This window comes from Girardinichthys multiradiatus, chromosome 7 (assembly GCF_021462225.1).
Source record: "Girardinichthys multiradiatus isolate DD_20200921_A chromosome 7, DD_fGirMul_XY1, whole genome shotgun sequence".
Taxonomy (NCBI): domain Eukaryota; kingdom Metazoa; phylum Chordata; class Actinopteri; order Cyprinodontiformes; family Goodeidae; genus Girardinichthys; species Girardinichthys multiradiatus.
Window position 1 is genome coordinate 35355836 of NC_061800.1, and position 27515 is coordinate 35383350.

At 39.8% G+C, this 27515-nt stretch overlaps 2 protein-coding genes across 3 annotated transcripts in view; one reads left to right on the forward strand and one right to left on the reverse strand.

Annotated features, from left to right (window-relative positions):
* The window catches only part of LOC124871374 (general transcription factor IIF subunit 2-like), an 81720-nt gene that overhangs the window by 21148 nt on the left and 33057 nt on the right, over window positions 1–27515 (reverse strand). The gene's annotated exons all lie outside the window — the stretch shown is intronic.
* kctd4 (potassium channel tetramerization domain containing 4) lies at window positions 23399–25798 on the forward strand. Its single transcript, XM_047370645.1, has one exon. It carries the CDS (start codon window positions 23686–23688, stop codon window positions 24460–24462), a length of 777 nt encoding a protein of 258 aa, XP_047226601.1. The 5' UTR covers window positions 23399–23685; the 3' UTR covers window positions 24463–25798.

A 27515-nucleotide genomic window follows, 5' to 3' on the forward strand; every position in this document is an offset into this window, starting at 1 on the left:
GGTCTAAAATCTCCTTTTAGATGAAAACAAAGTTTGGATTTTATTGGGAAATCATGGCCCCAGGGTCTGGAAGAAGAGTGGAGAAGCACAGAATCCAGTGTGAAGTTTCCAAAGTCAGTGATGGTTTGGGGTGCCATGCCATCTGCTAGGGTTGGTCCACTGGCTTTTCTGACGTTCACAGTCGACGCAGTGATCGACCAGGAAATTTTGGACTACGTCATGCTTCCTTCTGCTGACAAGCTTTATGGCTGATTTCATTTCCCAGCAGTACTTGGCACCGGCCCACACTGCCAAAGGTACCAAAAGCTGGTTCAGTGACCATGGTGTTCCTGTGCTTGACTGGCCAGCAAAATCGCCTGACCTGAACCCCACAGGAGTATTATCAGGAGGAAGTTGAGAGACCAGACCCAACAATGCAGATGACCTGAAGACCGCTATCAAAGCAAGCTGGGCTTCAGTTATACCTACGCAGTGCCAGAGGCTGATTGAATCCATGCAGTAATTAATGCAAAAGGAGGCCCAACCAAGTACTGTGTTCATAGAAATTGACATGCTTTGCATTAGCCTTTTTTTTTTTTTTTAGACATTTTTGTTTCATATAACCTTTTTTACTGATCTTATGTAATATTCTAATTTCCTGAGACACCAAATTATGGGTTTTCATTATCTGTAAGTCGTACTCATCAAAATTACAAGAACAAAATGCTTGAAATATTTGACTCTTAAACCTTTTCACAATATTCTATTTTTTTTTTTAGATGTAAAAATACAGTGGAAAAGATGACACACTGTGCAAACCAATTTTCACAATATGTTTTACTACACCCACAAACTCACAAAAATGAATTTTATTGGGATTTTATTTGATAGATCAGGGGTGTCCAACTCCAGTCCTCAGGGACCTGTGTCCCGCATGTTTCAGATTTGCCCCTGCTCCAGCACAGCTAACTGAAATGGCTGCATTATCTCCATATCAAGAACAAGTCATCAGGTTCTGCAGATGCCTGATAATAGACCAGTCATTTGATAGAGCTGTACTGAACCCGGAATACAACCAAAACATGCAGGACACTGTCCTCTGAGGACTGACACTGGATACCACTGCAGTAGACCAAAACAAAATAATCCATGACAAAAATGCAAACTTGCATTTATTTCATTCCCATGAAGGTCAATACTTTGTAGACACAATTTCCTCTGAAATTCTCCACTAGCTTTGCACATGAAAATTATGATTTTATTTATTTAGGTTTTTGCCTGTTCCTCTTTGTACACCGGTTTGAACTTAACTTGGATGGAAAGCTGTGGTTTTTGCCACAGATTCCCAATTGGATTTTGTTCTGGACTTGTACTGAACCATTCTAACACCTGAAATTCTTGAATTTAAACCATTACATTGCAGCACTGGTTGTATGTTTAGGGTCATCGTCCTGCTTGAAGGTGAACCTCCACCTAGTCTCAAGTCTTTTGCAGCCTCTAACAGGTTTTCTCCAAAGTTTGCCCTGTATTTAACTCCTTCCATATTCCCATCAGCTCCAAATCCCCACGCCTTGTGAAGGAAAGCATCCCCACAGCATGATGCTGCCACTACCATATTTCACCACATGGATAGTATCGTCAGGGAGGGTGAGCTTTAGCGTTAGTTTATGAAAACATTGCTTTGCATGTAGGCCAAAAAGTGGAACATAAAAATTTTATTTAGGAGAATCAGAGCAAAGGGAGCTAATTACATTTACATGGCACAATTTCCAGCTTCCTTTCACATCACAATTATGTGCCACCTTGTGTTGATCTATAATGTACATTACCAAAAAAAACACATTCAAGTTTGTTGTTGTAATGTAGAAACTTTTAAGAAGTATAAATATTTCTTGTGACATACTGTATACTGACTTCAAGGCTTCATTCATAAACTTTAACATGAATATTCCAAAATACCTTTTATAACAAAATATCTATTTGGCTTGTCTGAAGAAATTAAAATAAACATAATTTTTACTCACCGCACGTTTTTATAAAAAAGTAACAGTTAATGCAGAGGAAAGAAACTATGTTCTTGCTCTCACAGCATTGTAATATTTCAAGCTATGGTACAGAATGCTTCATGTAATCAAACAGACTCACAAGTTTTGTGTCTTAGTAATGAAAGCCCACAGAGCTGCTTTGCAATCAAACACAGACTTGAAAACAGAAATCAAGGCATTAAAGTGGTGTTAAAAGGATTCCAGTAGACGTAGAAGTTGCTCTTTCTATTGATAGCGCCATCTCATACATTCAGGCACAAGTTATAACGAACAAAATCTATTTAAAAAAGAAACAGGTTTGGATTTCTTTGATGGTTTTCTCTGAGTAAAACACTCTGAGAAGATTTTCTTTTGTTAAATGGTTTAATACTACAATTAGAAATGTACTCATTCTTAACAAAGACAAAATGATTATAAAGTTGACCTGTTAAACTGTCTTTAGCATCTTCTATTAGCATTAAGCATAATTAGCACAACTAGCAATAATAAAAACTGTTTCCATCTGAATATTCTAGAAAATGTTGACTTGGAGATTTACAAGAATGCAAAAATCTGCAAATCTGGCAAAGAAACAAAGAAAACCAACCAACCACTCACTGTAAGTTTAGGCCCTTTATCTTCTACTTCTCAACTAAATACAGTGATAGGAGAGAAAATAGTTGCCTTCCTTGACCAAATCCAAAGAAAAAGAAGCTCACAGAAGCAACCTTTAGCTTTTCCTCTTTTAGTAAGAGCCGAGATCTTACTATCGATCTCTACACACTGATGCACAAACCTGTGCTTGGCTGCATACCACCAAAGCTGAAAGACAAATTATAAACAAAACCATTTTGATTCTTATCTTCCAAAGTACAGGTCTGTTTTTTAATCTATAAAGATCTGCCCTCTGATGTTTGGTTTAATTGGTACTCAGTAATTTTGAGAGTTTTATTTATCAACTAGTTCAGTGTGAGACAAAAAGAGGCACACTGCAGTCACACATGTTTCAAATGGATCTGGATCAAAGGTCCAGTGTTTGTCCATTTATGCGCTTCATGCCTGTAAACTCAAACCTGCAAAGAGCAGAAACATCAAGTACATTTAACTGTGTGTGTGTTTTTTTTCAAAGCACTTAACATTTCTCCCACATTGTTGTGTAATTGTAGGCACATACCTGCTTTCTGCCTGCCCATCAAGTCATGTTTTGAATTACAGAAGCTCGACGTTAACGGAAAAAAAAAGGACCTAACTAGTGCAGCCGCGCACCAGTTAATCCTCATTAGGAAAAGTGATTTGTGCTGTAAGTGATGTCTTAAATGTGACACTGAACATCTTTTACTGCTGTGTTTGAGCCAATTGACTGTAGACCTTCTAAAAGGATTAAGGGTTCAACAGAAACACAAAGCTTCAGCCAAAGGGCACCGCAAGGCTGTATGAGCTGGGTGGGCCATTAACAGATTTCACTGAAGTCATGGTCAGCAGCTTAAAAGGTCAAACACACTGTAAATGGCAAAATTATCAGACAAAGCTGATCCAGAGTCACAGCAGGCGGCTCGTCTTATATATTCAAGAGGCAATGGTGATAAAAATGCACTTGATTTGTTTTTTATTATTTAAAAATCAAATAGGGTGATAGGAAAGTGTAATTCATAGCACATTTTTTTCTATAAAGCCAAAATGTAAACTGATGGTAAAATACTGTATAGATGAAATGTATCTCATTTTTGTGCCAATCTATTCCTGGTGAAAACAGCACTATTAGGGGATATTCATATTAATTTCCTATTAGCACAGTACTGATGCATATTTCTTCCTAAGCTTGCGTTTGTAAGCAGATCCTTTAGATTGTTGAAGTAGCTGTGAGGAAAAGGTGAGACAGCAGGAGAGGTCCAAAACGCAGATGAAGAATCAGCAAGAAATTGATGCAAACAAAAAAAAGTATGTGTCCCTTACAGATTTCCCCTGCTTTCAGTTGTTTGTCGTAAATAAATGTTTAAGATCAAATTCATTTTTACATCAGACAAATATTTATGCTGTTTAGTACTCTTTTATATTTTATCTTGTGTTTTTGTGCAGGTTTTCAATGTAAAGCATTTTGTGGATTTTGACTTGTGAAAGGAGCCAACTAAATAAAGTTAACTGACTTAGAAAGCAAACCTGAGCAAATACACAAAACCATTCTTTAAATCATTTAATTTCTTAGGGGAAAAAGCTGTCTAAATAAACCTGGCCCTATGTGAAATTATAATTGCTCCCCATGTTGAATTAATAAATCCCTCAAAAAGAACCAGTCTGACAACATGAATAAGGCTAAAAGATTTTAAAAAATCAACATATCATGCTGCAATCTAAAGATATTCAACAATAGAGAAACTCCGTAAACACAAATCTGGCCATTTGGAAAACTTTGGAGCAACAGTGAAACATAGCAAGACTCACGGTGGTGAACCTTCCCAAGAGGCAGGCCTACTAAAATTACTCCAAGGGAGCTTCAACAAAACATCCAGGAGGTCACGAAAGAACCCAGAACAACATCCTAAAGCACAAAGGTCAGTGTTCATCGATGAGAAAGAGACTGAGCAAAAATCCCAACTGTGGAAGAGTTTCAAGGCAAAAACCACTGATGACCAAAAATAACACAAAGCAAGTTGCTCAAAAAAACATCTTAATCATCCTCAAGACTTTTGGGTAAACTTTCTGTGAGCTGGCAAGAAAAAAAGAGCAACTTGCTGAAGGGTGTCTTGTTGAATCTGGCAAAAAACTAACACACCATATCAGAACAACATCACACCTTGAGTCAAATGTGGGGGAAGAGTGATGATGTGGGGCTGTTTTGCTGCATCTGCATATGGATGACTTGTTGTAAGTGATGGAACCTCTCTTCCAAATAAATCCTGATGGAGTATGTCCAGCCACCTATTTGTGATCTCAAGATTGAGAGCGCTTGGGATAAACAGCATGACCAAGATCCATAGAAAATTAGCAAGCCTACATTGGAATGGCTCAAAAAAGTAGAAAAAAATAAAAGGTTTTGGAGTGGCCTAGTCAAAGTCTGGACTTAAAACAGATTAGCCCTAAACAGGCAGTTCAGGCTGAAAAACCCTCCCATGTGGCTACATTAAAACGATTCTGCAAAGAAGAGTGGGCCAACATTGATCCACAGCGATGCAAAAGGTTCACTGCCAGTTACTCCAGGTTATACAAATAATTAACAAAATTACCTGTGCCACACCTATTGAAACTCCTAACACTTCCTGTGAAATACATGTAAAATAAATGTAACTGAAGCCTACACTTCCAACTGTTCCCATTATTGTATGGTAGAGGATCATTGAAGCTGTGGGCCTACTTCTCTTCCTAAGGCGCTGTAAACCTGTCAGATTGCATGACATCAGAAACTTTGAAATATCAGGACATTTTAAATAAAATTCTTTTGGCCTCTGCCAGTAAACTGAAAAAGGGATGTTACTGTGCCGTTTAGCAGAATAATGATGTAAAATATAGAAGAAATCAACACAGATGTGGTTCTCTACAAACAAAATCAAAACTTTTCCATTACAATTACAGCCTCTAATCTCTAGAGTTAAATCCTATAGCAAACCTGAAAGGTGAACTGAAAAAAGAGCAAAGGAGAGAACCCATGACTCCTTTTGGCTCCAACCTTGTTAAATATTATAGAAGAGGAGAAACAATAATTTTGGTGTCTAAAACATTTTCCCCATATCCAAAATAAGTACCTTTTCTGAAGGTTTACACATCTTTAACAGGGCTAGCGACAACTGTGAAGGAGACTGTAGATTTGGAAAACATACAAGACTCGCTGATTCACCCATTAACTGCAAATTTGTATTACATCAGACAATATTTTTCTGAAATACATTCTGCTTTTAATCGTCTTTTTAATCCCCACAGATATTTTATTTGTACTGACCTCAGTAAAACTCCTCTATAGTACCACGTACAACTATAAAACACATTTTCACGTCAGAAACAGAGCTTTGAATAGAGGCGCAGAATGACAGAGAGGAGAAAAAGCTTTCTGTGTTCACACAGCGCTTTTACTTTATTATGTTCAATATGGCTACATTTTATTCAATAAATAATAGAAGGGTTACATTCTGTTTTTATTCAGACACTAAAATTTAAACAGAGAAAGAAAAGCAGAATGTACTAAATTTAGTCTTTGGTTTCTTTACAGTTTCAATTCCTCTTCCTAAACAATTAGGTAAAATAGTAAAGAAGATATTGATTCACTGAAAAAAGCTGTTAAAGCTGATTCGGAGAACCTACAGCATTAAATGCTGCTTAATTGACATTAAATCAGGAGAATGTGAGTAAACAGACCAATAAAGAAGCAATCTGAGCAATAAATGCAGTTAAATTGCATTTCTTAAAGAGCGTAGAAGTGAAGGCAGTTGGAGAACTGGGAGGCGAATGCGAGGCTGAGGAGGTCAGTCATCCACCCACTCGTGCTCATCTCTTACCTCCATCTGCTTCGAAGTCCTTTTCCTCAAAGCTCTGACCTCCCTAATGTTAAAACAACAAACAGCTCGCCGCCCACCAGGGCTCCCATCAGCCATCACTTTCTCCAACTGTCAGTCCCCGTTCACGCTTCGAGGAAACATATAGTTACGGCCATACATACAAATTTGATCATCACACTGCTCTTTCATTTAAGTAAAACCATCCTTTTTTATTTCATTTTTCAGATTTTCTTCTCAAACTCCATTCAGCATCTTTTTAAGCATTAAACCAACTGCATAAGCAACCTTTGTCAGCGAGCCTCAGGCAGGTCTGTTCTATGATTCTATTATTTCCTCAATATAAGAAGGTTCAACCTGGTCGTGAAATCAACAAAACAAAATCTCAGCCAATTTCTTTAGTGAATGCATTTAGAGTTTATCTTTTAAAAATATATGTTAATCCTTTCCTAAACCTAAGATATTCAAGGAGATGATATATTCTAAAAATCCTTATTAAATTACAATTTACCATTTCTATGTTTTTTTAAAGCAGAAGTACAATAAAAACACATCTTTAAAGCAAAAAGAGCCTTCGAAGCTATGCATCTCCAAAACTGAAAGACACTACCATATATGGATGATGACATAGCATAACAAAGTAAACAGAAAATGTACTGTTTTTTAACAAAATCGACATTTTAAAGGAGAATGAGCGGCCCTTTATTCTCAGTTTGGGTGAGTCCTCTTACAATTCCCAAAGATCCTCTATGCAGGAAAGGTGGGTGAGATTGATCAAGTAAATTGTAAAGATGGTGAGTTTCTCTTCATCAAACAAAAAAACAATTTCTCTGTTGGAAACACTTTTTGCCCCAGAACAATGAAATTAAAATCTTGAAGGGAAGGAATGACTCAAAGTCGATGGATGAGGGCACAACAGAGTCCTTGTCAAAGGGATGACTGATAGCAGCCAGACTGTATAAAATGTCTGCTGTCTCTTGATAATGTTGGTAAATAAACCAATAACCACTCTCTTCATGTTTCCCAAGATGATTATCTGCAGCAACAACTCACTTTTTTTCTCAGTGTTTGAGCTAAATGAATGACAAATTTTACAGGAGTATTTTGACTTTCCTTCTAACCATCACATGTAAATGACATCACATCAAATGGCTTTTAGACCAAAGAACATATTCGAAAACCAGCTGTAGATAAATGTTAGTGGCGTGACAGACAGTCTCCTCAGAACAACGTTTTAACAGCTATATCCCTATAGTGTAGTTAAACCCTCAAATACAATGAACTAAATTGTAGGTTAAAAAATAGACTTTTATCCGCTTCCATTTACTACCACTATGTTTTACAAAATATAAAATGGGCTATTCAGGTGACATGGTTATAAAGAATATTTTGAGCGTTGATACCTGTGTACGTCACGGTTACAATGTCCATCTGAATGCTGCCAAAGTTCTATTATTAAGTAGGCCGGCACTTCTTAATCCCTTAGCAGAATACCACCCTGTCAAATCTCCAAATTATTGCTGTCGGACCAGATTTCTTATAAATTTTCACTTTACGAATTTAAATTTGAGGTAGAGACTTTGTTATCAATACTTTGGTCTTGGGCGCCCAAGTTTAGTGTCCTTTACAGATCCTCATCACTCTATGACAGCCATGTCTAATAAACAGATATTTCAAAACTGACCAATTGTTTTCAGTTTTATATTGTTCTTTCTTCAATAATTTTATGTCCTCTTCCTTTTTATTTTAAAACACATTTTATGAAATGGATTAAATAAAAAGGTCATATTGCTGTCCCTGTTTTATGATGCATGTTAAATAAAGGTAAACCATGACGATAAGGGGCCCAAAATGTATCTGAGCACTTCTGCCACATTTAAAGATACATAAATGTCAATGCATCAAGTCACTAAATGTCAAAGCAAATGGCATTTATTTTAAGACAGAATGGCACAAACACATTTCTTAGGCAAAGTATTCAAATCTAAGTGTGCTGGGGAAAAAGCGCACTTGTCCTTTAAGTCAGTTTGCAGAAATGACAAATCTGTGCTTGGAATCAGTCTGTTTCTCAAGCAGTTCAGGTGCAACTTTCCACCACGTTTCAACATAGAAGCTTTTAGTCTATTTATGACAAAGCGTCGGCAAGCTCCCATTTTTCGTAAATGAGTCATCTTGTAGGGGCTTTTTGGGAATCAGGTCTGGGAAAACCATTCTGAAACTCTGATTTCTCCTGCATGAAATATTCTTTCAGCATCCATCTCCTGTTCTGTGGCTCATCATCCTGCTGAAAGACCCACTTCTTCACATCTTTCACCAGATTACTGTTTGGCCACACCTGCATCCAAATTTCCTCCACATGCAGCAGAGCTAATGAATCAAAGAAAACACTTTATGATTTAAAATTACAACTTTATGCTACAATAAAAAATAAAAAAAATCTGAAAACAACATATTCATATCTCAGGCACACATTTATTTCCAGACCATTTAGTATGACGTCCCTTAGAAATCTGAACGGCTGATTATGGTTTACCATGCTTTCTGACGGGTTAATGATGCTGCTGCTATAAAAAGCCACTGCTGTTCACATAATGACTGCAGCTCCAGGCTTGTTGAAGAAATTAGCCTAATACAAATAAATGAAATAACTGCTTTACACATAAATGTGTCCATGCGGATCCAATTCTATCATTATTGAGATTCATACAAGATGATGAACTCAGGTGCAGTTCTCTGCCTTAAAGCCCATTATTCTTAAAGCATCTGATCTAAAAGATTCACAAGACTACAATGATTTAACAAATTCTAATTAAAGGATAAGGTAACTGGACATTTACCCTCCTCACACAAACATCGTTCTACAATGTACAGACCTGTGACATAAGTTTGTCTTCACATAATGACAACAAGGATGCAATCTAGGTGGGTGGAGTCACACTGATTAGATCTCCAAATATAATTTTTCCATTAGAGCTCATCTCTTCTGAGCCCAGAGGCTGATTAATTAAAAAAATTTAATGATTCCACTCGTTAACTTTAGTGATTTGCCGACCTTTGTAGCTGCTTTTCTACCCACTCGTTTTGATTTTAAACAGGGACAAGCTGCATCCATATGCAACAAAATAGCCTTTGATGCACAATAACAAGGGATCTGGTAGGATGTTTAAATACTGGTAGTGCAGACTGATTTCATCTGTGCATCAGTGATATAAAAAAACAGTAAATGTTTCTTTCTATTTAAATCTTTTCATTTTGTTCTAACAAGAAGAAGCAGATCATTCCCAGATTTAGAACCTTTCAAATCAAAACATCATTCAATATAAAAGATGAACAGAGGAGCTGACAGCTCTGAGGCACGTCTTTCCAGTATAAATAGCACTCTTTATTCAAACACCCAGGCACAGTGCAACATCTTTTCATCCCTGCATGGGGATATCTATTTTCAGTTATATTTGCAGTCCTTTGTTGGATTACATGAACCTTTATCTATTGACCTATGCATAGTGGTTTTAGTAATTTTCCAGTTCACTCTTTATTTTTTCATGACTTTATTTAACCAGGAAAGATCTATTGACATTTAAACTAATTTACAAGGGTAACCGGAACAAAAACAGTACTAAAAAGAAATCACACACACAATTTTACAGGTCATTAAGCATCAATGATCATCAAAACATGAATAAAAAGAAAAAACAATAATGTATCCAGCAGTGAAATCAAATAATTAAACCTAAACGTCTCCATTTTTCTGCTGGGAATGCCCGGCGGAGCCCTCGGCCAGGGATGTGTTCAACTCCCACCTCCGAAAGATCTTTGACAAGATTGTGGGGGGGTGGGGGGTGTTGGAGACATCGTGTCACAGTGGACAATATTCGATGCAGCTGCCCGTAGCTGTGGCCGTAAGGTCTGCGGTGGCTGTCACGGTGGCAATCCCTGAACCCAGTGGTGGAAACCGGCAGTAAGGGATGCTGTCAAGCTGAGGAAGGAGTCCTATCAGCTGTGGTTGGCTTGTGGGACTCCTGAGGCGGCTGACGGGTACCATGAGGCCAAGCGTGCCGCGGCCGGGGCTGTGGCAGAGGCAAAAACTTGGGCCTGGGAGGAGGAGGGGGAAGCAGTGCTTAGCCAATACTGTTTACAGTTGGGTCGAGGAGCTGCTGACCTCGACTGGGGACATTATTGGGCAGTGGAAGGAGTACTTCAAGGATCTCCTCAATCCTGCCGTCACACATTCCCTGGTGGAAGCAGAGGCTGGGGACTCGGGGTTGGACTCTTTCATCACCCAGGCTGAAGTCATGAAGGTGGTTAAAAAGCTCCACGGTGGCAGAGCTTTGGGAGTGGATGAGATCTGCCCTGAGTTCCTCAAGTCTCTGGATGTTCTGGGGCTGTCATGGTTGACACGCCTCTTCAACATTGTGTGGCGGTCAGGGACAGTGCCTCTGGACTGGCAGACTGGGGTGGTGGTCCCCCTTCATAAGAAGGGTGAACGGAGGGTTTGTTCCAACTATAGGGGATCACACTCCTCAGCCTCCCTGGTAAGGCATATGCCAGGGTATTGGAGAGGAGTCCGGCCGATAGTCGAACCTCGGGTTCAGGAGGAGCAGTGTGGTTTTCGCCGTGGAACACTGGACCAGCTCTATACCCTCTGCAGGGTACTTGAGGGTTCATGGGAGTTTGCCCAACCGGTCCACATGTGTTTTGTGGACCTGGAGAAGGCATTTGACTGTGTCCCTTGTGGTGCCCTGTGGGGGTTGTTCCAGGAGTATGGAATTGGGGGCCCTTTATTAGGAGCCATCCGGTCTCTGTACAAGCAGAGCAGGAGTTTGGTCCGCATTTCCAGTACTAAGTCGTACCTGTTCCTGGTGCATGTTGGACTCCGGCAGGGCTGCCCTTTGTCACCGGTCCTGTTCATAACTTTTATGGACAGGATTTCTAGGCGCAGTCAAAGACTGGAGGGGGTCTGGTTTGAGGACCAGTGGATTTCGTCTCTTCTTTTTGCAGATGACGTGTCCTGCTGGCCCCCTCTCGCCAAGACCTACGGCATGCACTGGGGTGGTTCGCAGCCGAGTGTGAAGCGGCTGGGATGAAGATCAGCTCCTCCAATTCTGAGGCCATGGTTCTCGACCGGAAAAGGGTGGCTTGTCCTCTTCAGGTTGGAGGGGCGTTCCTGCCTCAAGTGGAGGAGTTCAAGTATCTTTCTCCCCTCACTTTCTCCCCTCGCTCCATTCTCCCCTCACTTTACTTTGAGGGGAGAATGATTTTGTCAACGAATAAAATCCTGCAATTTTCTTTATAATGTAAGACCATACATACAAGGGAAGAAGGCCAATAGCGTCAGATTTGAAGATTGCCAATGTAATCTTTGCAGCAACAATGCAGACAATCCGACAGTAGAGTACAACATACAATGATGAGTCAAACTATTGAGGTTTGTGATGAATCGGAAGGCAACGAGGTACCCCCTTTCCCACCAACATGTTTTGGAGCACGTTCCGGTTCCCGAACATGATTTTGAACAGGTGAGACGTGTTGCCACCAACAACTTTGGTTAAACTTGGCTATCGCAGAATATTTGGTTTTTCTATGCGAAACTGCAACGTCACACCCATTGTCGAGTCATAGCTGCAGACAATAGAAGCAAAATGTACAGCGGCAAAGACGAAGAACATACCATATAAACACACATTGTATGACAACACCACGCTTCCCCCCTGCATTGTGTAATCCCCACTGCTGATGCATGCTTGGTTCCCAAAACTGGTGGAAGTGCATGTCGATGCTCAACAAAACACCAAAGTTCGAAGGCACCTGAACCGAACCAGTTCAACAATGAGAGTTATTTCGGTGGAAACCGCTGAGGTAGAAGGTGTCAAAAGAATTGAAGCAGTTTGACAAAGCATTCATTTAAACTACATGTCCGTATTTGAGCGAAAGAAGTATCTTAGGCTCAAAAGAATGACATTATTTCAAAAGAACAATCTCAGCTTCAGTTTTTTTACTAACTGTTTGATATAAAGGGAGAATCATCATATGAAGATTCTAAGGTATTTAAATTGTTACACTGAAACAATTTGAGTGGTGACAGATTGAAATTCAAAGAATTTACTTTAGAGTTGGAAAACAAAATACATTCTGTTTTTTAGCATTGAGAACTAATTTAGAGCTGAACAGATGGAGCTGATGAAGTAAATGGTAAATGGACTGAACTTATATAGCGCTTTTCCAGTCATACAGACCGCTCAAAGCGCTTTACACTAGAGCCACATTCACCCAATCGCACTCACTAATGCTCACACATTCATACACCGATACGCAGATCGGTAGGCAACTTGAGGTTAAGTGCCTTGCCCAGGGGCACATCGACATATGGCAGAAGGAAGCTGGAATTGAACCCACAAACTTCTGATTGCAAGACGTCTACTCTTCCTACTTAGCCACAGTCGCCTGTGCTGAGGTGTGGATCATACAGAATACATCACAGTGTCATTGGCAGAAAAATTTAGATTATTGTTTGATACTTCTTAATCAATATTAATAATATGTACCGTATTTTCCGCACTATAAGGCGCACTTAAAAACCTTAAATTTTTTCAAAAAATGACAGTGCGCCTTGTAATCCGGAGCGCCTTATATATGGATCAATTGGTTAATTGGTTGATCCATACTGGTTGTACACGGCGCTCTGTCAAAATGTTTCAGTACGACTGGTAAACTACAAAGCCGCACCGCTTGCAGCATTACGGCTAACGTAGTCAGGGGCGTCGCCGAAGTAATAGCGGTAAACACCTGTACTGTTCTTACTCCTAGTCCAACACCACTTGTGTGTGTATAACGTTTGAATGTACTGTTGCAGGAATTGCCTGAACTATATGTGATTAGAAGCTCAGTGTGTGGGGTGTATGTTTCGTGTGTGTGTATGGAAGATGTTGACATTACTCCTCCGGACAGAGGTGGCGCTGTGTGCTGCTGTAGCTGAGAATCAAGAGTGAAGGAGTGACGTCGGTATTATTGTGTGTGTGGGGTGGGTAGAGACGGCGACCAGAGCAGCGGTGTATGAGTCTGTAAGCCCTGTGTTTTTACGTGCTGCAAAGTCATTAAAAAGAACCCCGAATCTCGTCAACAACTCAGTGTTTTGATGCTGTTTCTTCATGCTCAACTCAGCAACGTATGAGTGAGGGAGTTAACCCCGAGGAAACTAGTAACTTCGGCCCTGGAGAAAGCGTCTCCCCTGTGTCATCAGACTACGGTGAGGGGACAGAAACAGGAAAGGTTAACAGTACTAACGTTTGATTTAGTGCATCAAACTGTTTCTTTTACGTTTTTACTGAATCAGGGAAAAGTTCCCTTTCACGTTTTAACTAACGTTTGATTTCAACTTCAACTTCATAGACTCCAATGCATTCCTAACGTGCAGTTGGCTCTATTCAATAGAATTCTATGTAGAGGAGACCTTACCATGAGAGTGAATGGAGTTATCAGAACGCTGGTTTGTAGTGTATTAATAAAGTTTGACTGACTTATCTGACTGTTTTGTTGACATTCTCTTTAGCACAGCTCCATCTAGTGGATGCATAACGCAACCCCAGTCAAACGTTTGACTGCAGTAGCTTCTACAGGTCCTTCTCAAAAAATTAGCATATTGTGATAAATTTCATTATTTTCTATAATGTAATGATGAAAATTTAACATTCATATATTTTAGATTCATTGCACACTAACTGAAATATTTCAGGTCTTTTATTGTCTTAATACGGATGATTTTGGCATACAGCTCATGAAAACCCAAAATTCCTATCTCACAAAATTAGCATATTTCATCCGACCAATTAAAAAAAAGTGTTTTTAATACAAAAAACGTCAACCTTCAAATAATCATGTACAGTTATGCACTCAATACTTGGTCGGGAATCCTTTTGCAGAAATGACTGCTTCAATGCGGCGTGGCATGGAGGCAATCAGCCTGTGGCACTGCTGAGGTCTTATGGAGGCCCAGGATGCTTCGATAGCGGCCTTTAGCTCATCCAGAGTGTTGGGTCTTGAGTCTCTCAACGTTCTCTTCACAATATCGCACAGATTCTCTATGGGGTTCAGGTCAGGAGAGTTGGCAGGCCAATTGAGCACAGTGATACCATGGTCAGTAAACCATTTACCAGTGGTTTTGGCACTGTGAGCAGGTGCCAGGTCGTGCTGAAAAATGAAATCTTCATCTCCATAAAGCTTTTCAGCAGATGGAAGCATGAAGTGCTCCAAAATCTCCTGATAGCTAGCTGCATTGACCCTGCCCTTGATAAAACACAGTGGACCAACACCAGCAGCTGGCACAGCACCCCAGACCATCACTGACTGTGGGTACTTGACACCGGACTTCTGGCATTTTGGCATTTCCTTCTCCCCAGTCTTCCTCCAGACTCTGGCACCTTGATTTCCGAATGACATGCAGAATTTGCTTTCATCCGAAAAAAGTACTTTGGACCACTGAGCAACAGTCCAGTGCTGCTTCTCTGTAGCCCAGGTCTGGGGAATGCGGCACCTGTAGCCCATTTCCTGCACACGCCTGTGCACGGTGGCTCTGGATGTTTCTACTCCAGACTCAGTCCACTGGTTCCGCAGGTCCCCCAAGGTCTGGAATCGGCCCTTCTCCACAATCTTCCTCAGGGTCCGGTCACCTCTTCTCGTTGTGCAGCGTTTTCTGCCACACATTTTCCTTCCCACAGACTTCCCACTGAGGTGCCTTGATACAGCACTCTGGGAACAGCCTATTTGTTCAGAAATTTCTTTCTGTGTCTTACCCTCTTGCTTGAGGGTGTCAATAGTGGCCTTCTGGACAGCAGTCAGGTCGGCAGTCTTACCCATGATTGGGGTTTGGAGTGATGAACCAGGCTGAGAGTTTTAAAGGCCTCAGGAATCTTTTGCAGGTGTTTAGAGTTAACTCGTTGATTCAGATGATTAGGTTCATAGCTCGTTTAGAGACCCTTTTAATGATATGCTAATTTTGTGAGATAGGAATTTTGGGTTTTCATGAGCTGTATGCCAAAATCATCCGTATTAAGACAATAAAAGACCTGAAATATTTCAGTTAGTGTGCAATGAATCTAAAATATATGAATGTTAAATTTTCATCATGACATTATGGAAAATAATGAACTTTATCACAATATGCTAATTTTTTGAGAAGGACCTGTATTCTATGCGCCTTATAATCCGGTGCGCCCTATATATGAAAAAAGTTCTAAAATAGGCCATTCATTGAAGGTGCGCCTTATAATCCGGTGCGCCTTAGAAAGGTCAATGAAGAAGGACTGCACAGTTTTTATGACTTTCTAAAGCCCCAAAAAAGATTATAGTGAGAACAGACTATTTCAGTTTCAATCACAGTTATGTACAATGCTTTGGAGATCTCAAGATTCAGAGCTAGGAGAACTCAAATTTTGTTCTCACTGATTTGGATTTAATCACTTACATGATACCCTTTTTTTATAAACTGCACCCTCAGTCCTCTTTTAAAACAATGTGTCCAACAAACATTGTAGACTTCATTGCCAGTTGCCGGTTACTATTTTCATCACAATGAGTAAGAGTTTCTGCAAAATATATCTTTTATTTACCCGTCTACTTTAGTGTACTTCTAAATGGAAATAAAAAAAAATTTGTTTTTTAGAAAATATTCAAATTTTCTTCTTAAAATATGTCTCCAAAATTGCACACGTGGACAAAACTCCTCAGTTAATGAAAGAAAAACCCACAATAGTCACAGAAATAACTTGAATCTGACAAAGGTAATAATGAATACAAATTCTATTAAAATTAACAAATGAAAGTCAAACATTGTTTTTCAAACATGCTTCAACAGAATTATTTAAAAAATGAACTCATGAAACAGGCCTGGACAAAAATGATGGTACCCATGAAAATAATGTGACCAAAAGGACATGTTAAATCAAGGTGTGTCCATTAATTAGCATCACAGGTGTCTACATTCTTGTAATCAGTCAGTGGGTCTATATATAGGACTACAGGTAGTCACTGTGCTGTTTGGTGACATGGTGTGTACCACACTCAACATGGACCAGAGGAAGCGAAGAAAAGAGTTGTCTCAGGAGATTGGAAAGAAAATTATAGACAAGCAAGTTAAAGGTAAAGGTTATAAGACCATCTTCAAGCACCTTCATGTTCCTGTGACTACAGTTGCACATATTATTCAGAAATTTAAGATCCATGGGACTGTAGCCAACCTCCGTGGACATGGCCGCAGGAGGAAAATTGATGACAAAATAAAATAACGGATAATACGAACGGTAACAAAAGAGCCCAGAAAATCTTCAAAAGAAATTAAAGGTGAACTTCAAGCTCAAGGAACATCAGTGTCAAATCGCACCATCCGACGTTGTTTGAGGCAAACTGGACTTAATGAGAGACGACCAAGGAGAACACCATTGTTGAAAACAAATCGTAAAAAAGCCAGACTGGAATTTGCCAAACTACATGTAGACAAGCCACAAAGCTTCTGGGAGAATGTCCTATGGACAGATGAGACAAAAATTGAACTTTTTGGCAAGGCACATCAGCTCTATGTTCACAGACAGATAAAATGAAGCATATGCAGAAAAGAACACTGTCCCTGCTGTGAAACATGGAGGAGACTCTGTTATGTTCTGGGGCTGCTAAAGCAATGTCTGACTTTCATTTGTTCATTTTCATAGAATTTTTATTCATTAATACCTTTGTGAGATTTAAGTTATTTCTGAGACCATTGTGGGTTTTTCTTTTATTAATCGTGGGGTACCAACAATTTTGTCCACGTGTGTATATTATAACAATCTCAATTTATGTGACTGCCTTCCACTTACCTGCATTTGCTCCAACATGGTTCTACAGAGGGTTCCTTCAAATATGAAGATATATTTTCAAATATCTTCTTTTTAGCTTAAACAAAAAAAACACATCCATCCATCCATCCATCCATCCATTCATCCATCCGAGTGCCAGTAAACAATCTACCAGCTCCACTCAGTCATAATCTTTAATAAGTCAATAAATCCTTGTAAGTCAAAACATTCTAAAACTTTGAGCCTGTAAGTATAGTTTGATCTATTCTATTCTATTCTATTCTGATCAAATTTTGGTGCCTTATTTCCAATATGAAGGTTTTTGTAAAGCTTTGACCTGCCTGTGCTGATTTTAGCTGAACATGATTTCTTTTTCAAAGCTAATAGATGAAATAAGAACTTTTTTCCCAATGATTTTATTCTAGCATTCCTCCTGTGATGGGCCATTAATTAGGATCTACAGTAAGGCGACATCATGCCGTCTGTGTGAGAGAGCAGCTGCGTTCAAGCAGGGTTTTACTATGACAAGTCATAAAGAATTATTTCAGTTTTAGATTTTAGAATATTATTAGCATCTTAACCCTCCTGGGAACCCTGGTTTAAATTTTAACCCTTTAAATCACTTTTTAATTTGTGTGTTAATGCTAATGGCATCTGATTTTTCAGAGGTCAATGGTTTGGACAAAGCTTAAAAATTTGCCGCTTCACTTCTCATCACACTGTCACAGTTTAAAAGTTGCATGTGCACTGCACACTTGGGACGCTAAGCCCAAATAGGACCCCATTGACGGACATTTAAGCAATCACATAATACCTAATACCTGTGACTGCCTCCATCTTAAATGCCTATGGTGTGTTGACATTTTGGCCCGTCACCAACCATAGGTGAATGTTTGGCTATTTCCATTGCTTTGTCAAATTTTTGTCGTTTTTTAAACACCAGTTCACTAGCTGTTTAATTTTCACACTAATGTCAAAATCTGACTCATAGGTTGGAAATACACAAAACATTGTTAAGAGGTGCATAGTGATGAGGCCTTTAGGTTTTGTAGGTTTGGTTTAGGTTGCATCTTTGGTTAAATTTTCAACCTAATTGAAAATGTAACTTTTGCACCTATTTCTTGTTCTGAAAATGATGAGTATATGTACATGTCTGACTGCAATTGTAAATGCCAAAAGAAATAAAAATGAGAAAATACTGATATTGTATATGTGCTTTAGTGTTATGCTAAGTATGTTTGTGGTGCTTGGCAACACCTGCTTGTAATGGCAAAAGGAAAAACAGATTTCCTAAACAGCATAATTCCTGAACTTGAGCTATTGGGACCGACTGTGCAGCACGTAGATCCCCATAATAAATGAAGAATGCGATTGACAGCTCTGAGCTCATACAAGGCTCTATTTAACTGGTTGCCATGCCAGCTCCACAGCAGTCAGTGACTCCATGTTAAACCACAAGCTCTTAAAGCCATGCTATGAATAATTCACCGCTGTTTACAGGAGAAGAGAGTCCTCCCTAACAGCATTTTTGGATATTAGGCTTTTCAACATGCAAACATGCCTACAAGAACTCAAGATTAAACCCATTCTTGCAGATAAACGAAGACTGTGATCATCCGCAATAAAATGGTTTTAAATAACAGGAGGTAGAACCCAGGCCTAACCTTCTAGAACCCTATCCTGGTTGCATTTTACCCTCATTTGTATTTACAATCGAGTGATGTTAAAGATGATGCCATGAATCACTCATGATTTAAAAGAATCACTGCGGAGATTAAACCAGCTGTCACTCTGGGAGCTGAAAGCTGTAACCTAAAGTAATTCACGCAGCCGATGTTGAAATTTAGAGCTTCAGTTCAAGGGAATCTTCAGTCCTTGATTCATAACAGCAGCTCTGAGGGGTAAAAGTGATTTATAACCTGTTGGATCAGTGTAACACACCTGTTACTGTGATTCATTTAATGTTTAGGAAAAAAAAACTCCATCAATACTCCTTCATTTAGCTGTAGGGCAAAGGGGCAGGTGGGAATTTCCTGGCTGTGCTGGATTTCAAATAACATTTTAATGATTTACTTTTTGCTTTGATACAAGCAGAGACACATCCGTTTCATGATCCTTGCCTGAAGCTATCAGATGGTCAGTAAACTTAAAATGTATTCTAAAAATCTTCATCTCTTTTTTTAGAAATGTAAAGAAAACAGAAAATTTCTGATCTCCTCGTTAAAAGCGTTGCCACACTGGAGCTCCAGTTAACACATACCATCATCAAGGAGCCAAGCAAGCTTCAAACATCATTTAGAAACCATGATTATTAGAGTTGCACAAATACATTCAACAGCAATCACCATAGCAATATCAATGTTTGCAATATTGCAATGGCGAAGGACTGCTTGGATGCAGCACACGCCATGGGGCCAGCACAAGCTCTTTGGGTGTGCTGAATATGATGCTAAAGCTAACAGAGTGTGGTGCAACATTGTGATAAAGGAAAAAGAAAAGTGCAAGATGTATAAAAAAGTATTTGGCAAAAGTATCACAGTTACATGTTTTTCTAATATCGAGCAGCTTTAATTAATATCTACTAAGCCAACAGTAGAATCATGATTTGTTTGTTAAAAGTGAATGGCCAAATGTATGTCTTGCATCCCAACCTGTTGCTGAACATGGCTGGTCAGCTGGCTGAAAGGAGGATGCAGCACCATTTTCTCCCCTCACAAGAAAGACAAGTTCTGCTGTTTGCCAATGTTTTAGTCACAAAAAACAACATCATGGTGTGAGAACTAAAGGAGCACCATCATCACTCCCATTAAGGTAATGCTGTTTAAATCTACAGTTGGCAAACTACATACGAGCAGCATGAGATCTAGGCTTCCAACTGCATATCAATACCAATAAAGATCCCGATACTTTACTTGGAATGTCATGATCATTGAATAATTTATGATCTTCCCTTTAGTTAGCTGATTATTGTGATAAAACAAAGGACAAAGATTTTAGGCCAATAAATGTTTTTATCAACTACCTACAACAATATAAAAGAATGTAACTGTATAAAAATCCTAAAATGATCGATAATACACTATTTTTCCTTCAACAGTTAACACAAAGGGTTATTATATTCAGCCATATTCAGATTTCAGGCTTGAGGTATATATATTTATAGAAGTGTATATAGTTCCAAAAAAACAATTAAGATTTTTTTCAACTCCCTGAATATATAATAGTTGATAACAATGTGCTAAAATTGCATCTTTGATCACAAATTACCCTGCGGGAAACATTTCTTTATGCTGGAGATTACCTGATTATTCCTGATTTTTGACTGAAAAGCCTCGGCCAGAGAGCTCTGTCTCTGTGTTGGGGGTCTTGGTTTGGGGATCTCCCCTCTCCTCCATTTTCATATGTTTCTATAAATTCCCTTTCTCTTTCTCTGCTGTCAGTGCTCTCTGCCAGCAGAGCAGGGAGGGAAGGGGCAGTGAGCAGCAGAGAGAGAGAAGCTGCGGTCCCCTGAACTCTGGGAAGAAATTCAAGAAATTATAGTGGATGCGCAGAAGAGAATCTGAAACTAAAGTATCGAGCTCACCATGCTTGTATTGATCTAAAACTGATCCAGACTTGGTATCGATATCGATATTTTGCATCGATCCGCCCACCTCTAGAGCGAACTATTTTATCCACATTTTTTGCTCTCATTAGTTACTGCCGGATTTTTTCGATTATACATTGTAGCCCATAGGAGAGAAAAATATTTGAAATTGGTCAAAATCATTTTCAGAATGTCTGACCTGGGTGAAAAACAGTAACTGAAAATGGTGATGAAAGCTGGTCCATTGCTACTTTTTTGTTAAATTAATACATATCATGGTATGCATGCTTGTTTTAAAATTTTGTATAGATACTATAAAACCACCTATTTCGTACTCAATATTATATCAGCCAATGCCTATGCCGATTTTGTAAAGATTCAATTTAAAATACACATTTACAGTACAATTATAGTCAACTGTTTTTCCCCTGATGTCATAACTTCTGGTTTTGGGTCTTATCAAAAGAGTAATTCATTTGGATTCTTTACCTTAAATCTGCCATCAACAAGCTGAAGAAAAACTACCTGCTGATAAAGTAATGAAGCCTGGAATTTAAACATCCTTACAGAGCAAGCAGCCGGTCTCTTTTGAAAGTGCTGATAAACTATACAAACCAACGTGGCCTGCCTCTCTGGTGTAAAAACAGCATTTAAGTAGGTTACAAAATGTCTGCACTGGAATATTCCTGCAACAGAACAGGTTTTGGGGTCAGATTCTAGCATGAATGTAGATTTAGTGCACAGGCCTTGAAAATGAGTGTTTGTGCGTCTGCATACACAGGAAGGAAAAAGTGGCCAGAAACACTACAGATTGGCTCAGTCAGGAGCATTTTGAAGGGTATAATTTATTTGCCATCGGGTGTCTAAGAAAATTATGTTTAGCTTGATAAAATCATCAAAAGGTTTCAGATCACTTGCAAGAAAAAACAACTTAGAGGTCAAAGCAGATAAAATTCATAGCAGAGGATACTCAAGAGAGCGTCATGCTTTAAAAAGCAGATAAAACCAACACATTTCCTTGGAGAATCTGAGTCTCGGTCCCACACAGGTATTTTTTATCTGAAAAAGATCTCTGCTGACTAGTTTGGTCCTTTTCATCATGTTTCCTAAGACTTCTTGGAACACTAAACCAATAGTGATTTTCCTGCTCGTGTAACAGAGGTAGGCCAAGCAGAAACCACCCTCACACGTGCACATGAAATGTGTAATCTGACATTTTTAGCATGATGTAATGCAACCATCTGCTGTAGATTGCCTTCATCACAGTAGCACACTCTCAGTCAAGTAGAGATCAGTGTGTGTTTTGTTGGGAAATGCTCATATAAAATGTCAGTAACAAAAAATGGTTTGATAGAGTAGAAATGGTTGGTTTATACAACACGTATGCCTTTCTTAATTTTTGAGCCACTCTGCTCATTACATTGTTATTAGTACATTAATTTGCTTTTCATTCGTTAATTACTACTTAATTCCTTCCTAATTCACAATTTCAAAGATGGGCTTTCTAAAACGGATTATTGGTCAAAACAAATCATTAACCCAACATGTGTCCAATGAAGCATGTAGTCAGTACACATTGATCGTTAGTCTCCAATGACCAAAGCTTCACACTTTCACTCGAAATAAAGACATCAGCTGCTAACACAAACACTTCAGGCATTTACAAAACGGCCAAATAACAGGCACTTGGCTAACACCAAAAACAACCTCCTTCAGGCTACCCATGCATTTTTCTAGGTTTTTGTCACAAATTTCTGCCAGTCGGAAACCAAAATCATTAAACAACCACACAGCACTGGTGGACCCTCTGTGTGTTTCCTCACGTTTTATATGAAGTGTGATTTCTGCAGTCGTACTGGGAGACTGAAACACACACGTGCAACCACAAAAACAGAGAGGGGTGGCGTGAGGCAATAGCAGCAAAAGGCCAGTCTTCTGCAGTCCCCCTAACAAGGAGTTACCAGCCAAAACATTAACCGACTGAAAACGCCTGACAAGCATCGACTCTAATTTCAGAGTATTGCTCAGAAACAGATAAAAAAAAAAACATCAATACACATGGAGCGCACTGACACAAAGAACTGCTTGTTAACGTCCAAGAATAAAAACAGCATATTTACATAAATCTATCTCCAGTGGCTCATTTACTTATGCAGTGCTAGAAGCCCACTTCTGCCTCTCAAAACCTCGTCACGTTAAACTGGCATTCCCCTCAAACAGATTCAAGTTCACATAGTAATGTGTGGTAAACAGATGGATTCTGCTGTAAAAAAGGAGATTTATATTCAGATTCAAGTCTGACAGTTTCACACCTCAAAACTTACAGAAGCACCCTCTTCATCTGTTGAAAGGAGACTGTTTTTGTTTTTCACTGCCCAAAAAGATAATTTAGGACTGATGAGAAGAAAGAAAAAGCTCCCAGAGTCCACACTCTTCTGTTATTTGCTTGCTGATTCCCTCTTTCTCCTCCCTGAATGTGACGCTGTCTGCACACCCACTCTTAAAGAGAGACAGAGGGAAGGAGAAGGGACTCGGAGCGGCACACAGAGCCTTTCTGTTCTCAGCTCCCACTTTGCTGGAGCTCCTCCACCAGACAGCACTCACCCATCCACCATCGCTCTCACTGCACGACAGCTGACAGCACCTTCTTGTTGCATTCCAGCGGCACGCCAGACCGCACAGTCTGAACGAAACCGAGTGAAAACTGACTCGATCTCTCTCGCAAACAGAAGCAGGCACACCAGCTTTTCGGGAGGAGAAGCTGGGTTGAGGCTGGAGGGGCTGACTGAAGAATGGAATGGAACCTCAGAAGGATGGAAAGTGAACTGAGGCATATCAACCCGGACCTGCTGCAGCCGAGCAAGAGCTTCAAGAAACCCTCCTCAGGCACCATCACCCTCAATGTAGGGGGCTTTCTGTACACCGCCCACCGGACCACCCTTTCCAAACACCTGGGGTCCTTCCTGGAAGAGCTGGCCAATGGCAAGAAGCCTGTCCAGCACACCGACTCTATGGGCAACCCGTTTATCGACAGGGATGGCCCGGTTTTCCGCCACGTGCTCAACTATCTCCGAACTGGAGAGCTGCAGCTGCCCGATGACTTCCGGGAGGCAGGGCTCTTGCGGCGGGAGGCTGATTTCTACCGGCTGAGTGAACTGGTTGAGGCCGTGGCCGAGTGGGAGAACCATAGGGCGGCCCAGCGGGAACCAGCCTTTCTGGAGGTGACAGACAGCCACGAGAGATCGCAGGGCCTCAAGGTGTACTGCAGCGACGCTGGCTTCATTGAGAAGGTCAAAGCGCGACTGGTGCAGATCTCCAAGAGTCGGCTCGATGGCTTTCCGGAGGAATTCGTCGTGTCCTCGAACGTGATCCAGTTCCGGCACTTCATCAAATCTGAGCCTGGCTCACGACTCGTCCTGAAGGAGGACAGCACCTTCCTGTGCACATTGGACTGTCTGAAACTGGAAACAGTGATGCTGGCGCTGAAGTCGGGCTTCAAGCTGGTCACCGCCCTAGACAGCAGCAAGGGCTCCGTGGTGACGGCTGAGGCCCTCCACTTTGTAAAATAGGATGAAGGGAAAGAAAAGAGGAGAGGATAGACAGGAACCAGTTAAGTGTGGTGCCCAAGAACCACAAGGTATCGGTTTGAAAGTCTTGTAAGATGTTGTTCTGTGCAATGTGATTGAACACAGAGAAACAGTGGGTTGGACTTTCTCACGGTGTTTATAAAGTTACTACACAGCATGTATGGGCCGGTATGAGATTCTCATCGTATGATAACTTTGACTAAAAATAATCAGGTTTCATGGTAATTACACAAATTTTCAAATATAAGTGTTAAAGATTAAGCTGATCTTATTTAAAATAGTAAAGAAAAAATTTTTCCTACCGAAGTGAAAGAAATATAAAAGTTATAATATAGGCAAAATAATATCGGTAATTTATTTCTATAAAAAGGAACTTAAGCACACTTGATTTTAGCTGGTTAATTAGTCTTGCTATCTACTCCAAAATCCAGCCAGCAGTTGGCTGCACGTTATTTGCCAACTGTTCCCCTAATCAGAGTGATGGTTAATGCTCCACATCTGGACTGTCTGCATTTTCATGATAGAAAATATTTCCAAACATCCTAGTTTGTCTTACTTGAAAAGGGAAGAGTGCATAAACCTTTAATCAGCAAGCTAACCTATAGTTCGCAAGCAACAGGTGAGGGAGGAGCAGCTTTTACAAGACTGTTGTCACTATAGCACTCTCTCCGGCATCTCATTAAAAGGACTTTAAACTGCAGGAATGGTGTGATGAAATATTTAAAAAACATCTTGAAACCTGTAACCAGCCCCTGCCTACTGCACCAGGGTGACTTATAAACAAAGTTTACAGCAGAATTGCATTTCAACATCAAAATTTGCACTCCTCATTTCCACAACTCAGAATAATCCAGATCATCCTCACAGAAGATAGTCGCAGATAGTCCATTCTGAACACCGACAGCTTTACCAGTGGGTCCGTTTCTGCTTGTCAACGGCTGCAAAAGCCTTCACAACCAGCCGTGATGTGCACTGTTGTGCCATTCAGCTTTTATAACAGTCCCTGTGTGAGTGCATGTGTGTGAAAGTGTGTGTGCTGTGCTTCGCTGGCGTAATAGCTTGTGTTCACTTTATTAGCTTCTCTGGAGCCTGAAGGGGGAAAAAAAGCACAGCTCATTAAGGTTTATCTAGACTGAGAAAACAAAACTTCACCAAATGTTCAAGAGCAAAGAACTGTGATGAATGTAAGGGCTTTGAATCTAGCATGATGCATGTGCACTGAATAAACCCTGTGTTTGTCAGCGCTGTGAGCCTCTGTAAAAGCCAACTCTGACTTTTAAATGTGAATATTTTACAAATAAAGTGAGTGTTAAACTATTCTCTCGAGTGTCTCTGCAAAAGTTATAAAGTAAGACTGCTTTTCGTGGCATCCAGCGGAAAACCACTTAATCCTGACACCGACCTACAAAATATAACTGCAGCCCCCTGCGCCATTGAAGAGCACTACTGTTGTTTCATTTACACATAGATACAGGATAGTGCATGGCATTTTGTTTTCAGTCAACATACATGCATCTCAGCAGAGCACTAGAGGGTGTTATTTACCTGAGTGCCTCTGTTCTTATTCTTAACATACACACTTTTAATTTTCTTTAAAAAGGCCTTATACCATAGAAACTACCAATACTTTTTCAGCTACACCGTTTAAAGCGTCATCACAGCAGCTGCTTTATATGCAATGTACACTTCACAATCCTGCAGCAGCGATCTGCATCGGAGAGTTTAAAAAAGGCTTAATTTTACATGCACTCATCCCAAGCATGAATGCCATAATATCTTAACGTCTTTTACCCTTTATTTATGCCGCTAAATGGGTCTTATTTAAATGTGGAGGGATAATATGACGCACAACTTTAGTGCATTTTTAAAAACATGAAGTCTGGCCCTGAATTTGCTTTAATCACCACACAATTTCAATCTGAATTATACAGACAGGCTCAAATACATACATACCAGCCCACTAATTTCCTTACATTGGCATCCTGTATCTCAGAGAATAGACTCTGTTTGTTCATAGGTCACTAAATTCCTTAGCACCAAAATACATTAAATATTTATTGTTGATATAACAACCTTCCAGACCACTCTGGTCCTCTGGTTCAAATCTACTCTGCATCCCCAGAACCAGAACCACACATGGAGAAGCGGCATTCTGTTCTTATGCTCCACTAATCTGGAACAAACTTCTAGAAAACTGCAAACATGCTGAAACCCTGAGTTTCTATAAATCAAGGTTTAAAATCTATTTGCTAAGAGTTGCTTTTGATTGTTCTATTTAAACCATGACCTGAAACATTAATTTCAGCCTGTAGTCCAACTTTTCTTTATTTTATTTCTTTTCTCATGCTTTGTGCTACACAAATAAACTTCCCTTGCTTTGCTTGACTCCAAATACCTTTCTTCCTGTCATTGTGGCCAAACAGCTAAATCTTTGTCTAATGTGACCATAAACCATTTAGTTGCAGCTGCAACATTCAGTCATGCTCTCAGTCAAAGTGCTGAGGTTTGTGTGGTACTTCTTTTATGGTCTATACCCTCTCAGGCCAGCCCATGCCTAGTACCAGCATTCATCCTTGTTTCTCTTTTCACATCTACCAAACATGTTGCATCAACATTAACCTTATAGTCTTATTTTCGCCTTCGCATCACCTGCTACAGTTGTTGATGCAGCTAATTTGCTGCGACTGTCAGTGCAGCAGCTTCACCTGCAGAAGCCTTTAGGGAGGCCCCTCCTTTAAATACCACCAGATCTTGTGAACATGTTTGGCATTTCTAAAGTGGGTCAGTCTGTGAGATAAATGCTGCCCTTTTCCCTCAAGGAGGATTTATTTTTATATCTCTGCACAACACCCCAATGTGTGTCATTATCAATGGTAGTGGTTGCATTCAATATACCTACTACTGAGCAGTGAAGCTGCAATTAAATCCAGTTTTAGTATTTTTAAACTAAAGTTTAGCTTTTATTTAACCTGAATAATAATAATTAAAAACACTCCAACCACATGTATAAAGCCAGAGACCTTACCAACATGCAC